The following is a 5,612-nucleotide window of genomic DNA, read 5'->3' on the forward strand; positions in this document are numbered from 1 at the left end:
GTGCTTTTGGTGGGGTTCCATGTGTCCCCCTGCCCTGGGTGGAGCACACCAGCCATTTCCCGTACCCCTAGCCAGACCTGCACCCTCCCTGATGTTGCCTCAGGGCACCATCTGCTTGCCATGCTCAGGAAGGGGGCTAGGGTCTGTCCCCGGTGCACTGCCCCCCTAGGAGGGACAAGTGCCCCACGGTTCTGCTCCTAGCCCTTGAGGGTGTCCTTGAAGGTAGGCAGCTGCCCGCATCAAGCCCTGCTCTTCTCCTAGCTTGCTCATAGAGGCCGAGGGAGAAGATGCCATTGCCACGCAATGCCAAGATGCTGAGCACCAAGCAACCCCGAGCAGGAAAGGTGGGCCCTGCTGCAGAGAATGCCAACCCTGAGAAGGTGAGTCCTGAGCTGGACAAGGGGTGTGGGGGGCTCCTGTGGGGCAGCTGAACCTCCCATCTTCTAACAGCCTCTATTGCAGGAGGAGAGCTGTCAGGCTAAGAGGTCTCCATCCTCACCCCAGGGTGGGCCCAAGAAGAGGTCAGCATTCGGGGACATCACCAATGTGAGTGCTTCTGTGGGAGTGGGGGCTTTGACACCCCACTGTGAGCCACCCACAGGAGTGGGGCTGGGTATCCCCTCCAGCATGCAGAGTGGGGGGTGTCCCATGCCCCACCAGCAGGAGGAGAGGCCTCTCTGCAGGGCATACCTTGCTTCCCTCTGTGCACCCCTCTGTATATCCCCATTCTCACCCAAACAGGCTCACAAGAACCAGGTGGTGGTAGGGAAAAAGGAGGCTGTGAAAGTGGCACCACACAAGGCACAGAGGGTCCATGCTGCCCTGGGGGTGGCCAAGAACAATGAGATCAACCTGAAAAAGTGAGTAGCTGGGGGAGATGGGGACAGAGACTTGGGGTAGGGGGGATGCTGCAGGGACAGCACCTGCAAACCTGTCCCATGAGGAAGAACAAGCAGTGGTGAGGCTTCCTTTGGGCAATGGAGACCATGAGCCAGGTGGGGAGGGCACAGTAGATAAATGGGCTCAAGTTGTGCCAGGGGAGGTTTAGATTGGATATTAGGAAAAATTTCTTCACCAAAAGGGTTATCAAGTATTGGAACAGGCTGCCCAAGGAAGTAGTTGAGTCGCCATCCCTGGAGGTATTTAGAAGATGTGTAAATATGGCACTTAGGGACGTGGTTTTAGTGGTGGACTTGGCAGTGTTAAATTTACAGTTGGACTTGATCTTAAAGGTCTTTTCCAACCTAAATGATTCTAAGAGTCTCTATGGGGATATTTTCTGAAGCAGCTAGGGGCTCTGAAGAACACCTTTCAGCCAGGAGGTGTGGTCCACTCTGAGCAATGATTTATGTTCTTGTCCTGTACAGGTCAATGAAGAAAACTCCCTTGACAGAGGCTCCTGTAGAGCCCAAGGAAGATCCTGTGCCAGAGGAGACAGTGCCTGCACAGGTACCTGAAGCCTTCTGAGGAGAGGGCGGAGACCCTGGTCTGCAGCCTGGTCCCCAGTCTCATCTTGACGGTGCTGGTCTATGGCTGCTGCTGGTGATACTGGGGCACCAGGCAGTGCTTTGGACCTCAGAGATACTTGGGCCAGTGTGATGGGAAGCTGGGGAAGGGGGTATACCACCCCACCTTCTTCCTTCAGAAGATCTCCCATGGAAAAGAGTGGGGTGGGCACTGTAGGGTGGTGAGGGCAGATGGGAAGGGGGTGTAGAGATGCAGCAGCCTTTTCCCTGGAGAGCTGACCAGCACCTGCAGAGCTTGGGCCTTCCCCCTTACCTCTGCTTTCTTCACCCCACCAGGTACGAGCAGTGGAGGACATAGACAAGGAGCAGATGGGTGACCCCTATGCCAATGCAGAGTATGCCAAGGAGATCTTTGACTACATGCGGGGAAGAGAGGTGGGTGATGCCTGGCCAGGGAGTGGCAGCCCTGTCTGGGGAAGTGGTGACAGTGTGGGCAGGGCCACCTGTGGCTCAGAGTACCTGGCAGGGGCCTGCATGGGGCAGGAGGGGGGTGCTTGTTTGAGGGTGGTGGTGTCCAGTGAGTCCCTGACAGCTGGTGCCTTGGCAGGAGAAATTCGTGCTCCCTGACTACATGGAGAAGCAGCCAGACATCAGTGGGGACATGCGTGCCATCCTAGTGGACTGGATGGTGGAGGTGCAGGTATGTGGGCATGGCCTTCTGCAGAGCAGCCTCCACCCTGCCTTTGGTGTGTGGGACCTCAGTATGCCAGCAGAGGCTCCTGCAAGTGTCCCCAGTGCAGAGCTGATCTTCCCCCTCGACAGGCTGGGGATCATTCTGCATTCCGCCCTCTGAGCCTGGTCCCACGGGCACCTCTGGCCCCTGTGAAGGAACCTGGGGGAGGCAGGCAGGCCTAGCTTCTGCCTGACACCCCCTCCTACCCATATCCTTGCAGGAGAACTTTGAACTGAACCATGAGACATTGTACCTGGCTGTGAAGCTGGTGGACCACTACCTGGTGGAAGTGGTGAGCATGAGGGATAAGCTGCAGCTCATCGGCTCCACCGCCATCCTCATCGCTTCCAAATTTGAGGTGACTCCTCGTGCACTGTCTTGGGCTGCTGGGGCAGAGGGGGCTGTGCCTCTGGTCCCCATGGGTTATTGGAGAAGACTAGGTCTCTGTGGTGCCAAGCCACTGCCCTGAGAGCTGCTGGGGTGGCATGTCTGTCTTCGTGTTTCCCCTTCCTAGCCCAAGGGCTGTGAATGCAGTCCCGATGGGCTGGATCCTGTCTCCTGGGTCTCACTGGAGACCTGGCTCCTCTCTGTTCTGCAGAGACCACCGGAAAAACTGACTTCACCTCATGCAAGCAAGGCTTGGACTTAGAGCCAAGAGCTGGGGCAGTATAGATGACATACAAGCCCCACTAGATGTTATAGCAGTCCTTTCAGGGTCTGGCAGGGCATGAGCCCTTACAGGGCCTACCAGTTGGTAGGATTTCCTGAGCGTTGCCAGGACAAGCCCACATTAGGGTGCTGAGCAGTTGTGTCCCAGCAGGAGCGGTGCCCACCATGCGTGGATGACTTCCTCTACATCTGCGATGATGCCTACAAGCGGGAAGAGCTCATTGCTATGGAGATGAGCATCCTCAGCACCCTGAAGTTTGACATCAACATCCCCATCCCCTACCGGTTCCTGCGACGTTTTGCCAAGGTAGGTGCAGGAGGAGGGCAGGCTGGTGTCAAGGTGCCTCCAGGCACCCCTTGTGTTGGCTCCCTGGGGTGACAATGTGCATCCCTGGGGCCCTGGGCTCCCAGCTGGCAGCAAGGAAGGTTTGGCCAGGCCCCCCCAACAGGGGTGAGGATGCTGGCCTGTGGCAGGCTGCGGGTGTGGGATCTGTGCCCCAGAGGCAGCACTCTAGATCCCAAAAGGCTTGCGGGGGGAGCAGCATTGTTCAAAAGGCTGAGGCTTTCCCCACCTGCCTGACTGTAGTGTGCCCATGCCACCATGGAGACGTTGACGCTGGCCCGCTTCCTCTGCGAGATGACCCTGCAGGAGTACGACTATGCCCGAGAGAGCCCCTCCAAACTGGCTGCTAGCTGCCTGCTGCTGGCACTCACCATGAAGAACCTTGGTGGCTGGGTGAGTGCCTGCCCAACCTGCTGTCCACCCTCCCCGAGGCACCCTGGGAGGTGCGGGAGTGGATAGACCTGGGGGGGGGCAGGGGGCAATGCTCTGGGGCTATGCTCAGGTTTGGGGGGTTGGAGAGGGAAGATGATGGCTGTACCATCACTGAGAGGACCCAGCTCAGCCCTGCTGTCCCTTTGCAGACCCCCACGCTGGAGTACTACAGCGGGTACCGCTCCCAGGACCTGCATCCCCTGGTGAAAAGGCTGAATTTCCTGCTCACATACCAGCCCCATGACAAGCTGAAGGCTGTGCGCACCAAGTATTCACACAGGTGAGCGTGATGGGGCTCTTCCTTGTGCCTGCCCTCTTCAAGGAAGGTGGCACCACCAGCACACACCTTTTGGTGCTGCAGTAGAGCTGGGGGGCCCTGCTGGATGGGCATCAGGCCTGTGGCTGAGCTCTAAGCCAATGCGGTTCCTTCCAGGGTCTTCTTTGAGGTTGCTAAAGTCACCCCCATGGACATGCTCAAGCTGGAGGAGATACTGAAGAGCTGCTAGCCCTAGCTCTGTAAATAGCCTGTAAATAGCTGGGTGCTCTCTGGCAGGGGAGCACCGTGTACATAAATAATAGCAATTTTAACTGAAGGGGAGGGAGGGGAGGGAGGAAGAAAAAAAAAAGTCATGTGGAACTGTCAATAAAATGTTGTGTTTGTCTTACATGCTGGTGGTGGCTGCTGGGACAGAGGTAAGGGATGGTGGTAGAGATCATTCCAAATCCTGGAGCTGTGGTTCTCCTTGCGGTGTTGGGTCAGAGGGTGAGAGCAGGAGCGAGGCGGGGGGACTTGCATGATGGGGAGCAGGAAGCTGAGGGGTGAAGGCTGGAAGGGTCCAGATCCCCATTACCCTCCCTGCACCCCTTGCCTTCCCCTGATTAATGACACTACACAAGCAGCAGCAATGAGTATCTCTTCTCCAAATATTTACACAGCTTAAATACCCACATGGGGAAGGGGGATCTTTGCTTTGGCCCCAGCTTGGGTGCACATATGGCAGCCCAAGCTCCTGTAGTGACCCTGCCGTTGGCTGGACTTGGGGTCATGCTGCATTGCCTACAGGGCTAGGCCTCTGCTTTAGTGTTTCCAGCCCCAGGCTTGGGGAGAAGCAGTAGCTTCAGGGACACCAGGGGACAAACTTGACAAAGCGAGGCAAGCAGGGGGGCTCCACACACATGGGGCATGGCGGGGACCTGCAGTACCCCTGCCTGACCCCTGGTCTCTCGGGGTAGTACCCAGCATTTGGGCTGGGCTGCTGCCCTGCTGCAGGCCTAGGGTGGGTTGCTGAGCTCCTTAATGGCCTGGAGGATTCTCTTCATGTGGCCCACTTTGGTGATCCCCAGGTCCTGCAGAAAGGAGAGAGCAGAGCTGATGTGCCTGTAGGAAGACAGCCCTCAGCTCTTGCCAGCAGGGAAGCTCCACTGTGGAGGATGAGGCCACAAAGCCCAGCTCCCCAGGTTCTCGCTGCTGGAGCATGGTGCTTGCTAGGAGCCCTCTGTCCTCTTGCAAACATGTCCCCATGCCTGGGTGCAAGAGCAGGCATGGTGCTGTTGATCCTGCTTTGGGCGGGTGTCCAGAGCCTTCCAAGCTGCAGGATTAGGGCCAACCCTCTCCCTTACTTCCAGCTCCTGCATGCAAGCTAAGCAAGTGCTGCAAGCTCAGCCCTGTGGGGCTGGTTGCAGGGTCAGCACCTTCCCCCCCCACCGCCCCCCAGGGGCTGGGGACAGGAAGGATAGAGGACACCCCCAGGCTGGAGGGGGCGGTCCCTCAGAGGGCACAAGGCGGGGTGGTACCTTCAGGTCTCTCCGCTCCAGCAGGATCAACTCCGAGCCCTGGATGTCATGCCGGACAAAAATGTCTCTGTACTCCCCTAAACTGAGTGCTTCCAGCCAAGCTGCCACCTCCTCGGAGCCCCACTTGTCTGCTAGCAGGGAGGAAAACCACAGAGGTGGACTGGGCACCGGCCGA

At 57.8% G+C, this 5,612-nt stretch overlaps 2 protein-coding genes across 2 annotated transcripts in view; one reads left to right on the forward strand and one right to left on the reverse strand.

Annotated features, from left to right (window-relative positions):
- Positions 1-287: 287 nt before the first annotated feature.
- CCNB3 (cyclin B3) lies at positions 288-4,149 on the forward strand. The gene is made up of 11 exons (XM_010296279.1): positions 288-380; positions 463-546; positions 742-860; positions 1,368-1,449; positions 1,803-1,901; positions 2,074-2,166; positions 2,420-2,557; positions 3,020-3,175; positions 3,455-3,604; positions 3,793-3,923; positions 4,077-4,149. Exons 1-11 carry the CDS (start codon positions 288-290, stop codon positions 4,147-4,149), a joined length of 1,218 nt encoding a protein of 405 aa, XP_010294581.1.
- A 766-nt stretch (positions 4,150-4,915) lies between these two features.
- DGKK (diacylglycerol kinase, kappa) overlaps positions 4,916-5,612 on the reverse strand; it is a gene marked incomplete at its 5' end in the record, with an annotated part of 10,736 nt that continues 10,039 nt past the window's right edge. The window contains 2 exon segments of the mRNA XM_010296280.1: positions 4,916-4,990; positions 5,438-5,568. Of these exon segments, the coding sequence (XP_010294582.1) occupies positions 4,916-4,990; positions 5,438-5,568 (206 nt within the window).

The sequence above is a fragment of the Phaethon lepturus genome, unplaced genomic scaffold (assembly GCF_000687285.1).
Source record: "Phaethon lepturus isolate BGI_N335 unplaced genomic scaffold, ASM68728v1 scaffold14501, whole genome shotgun sequence".
Lineage (NCBI taxonomy): Eukaryota > Metazoa > Chordata > Aves > Phaethontiformes > Phaethontidae > Phaethon > Phaethon lepturus.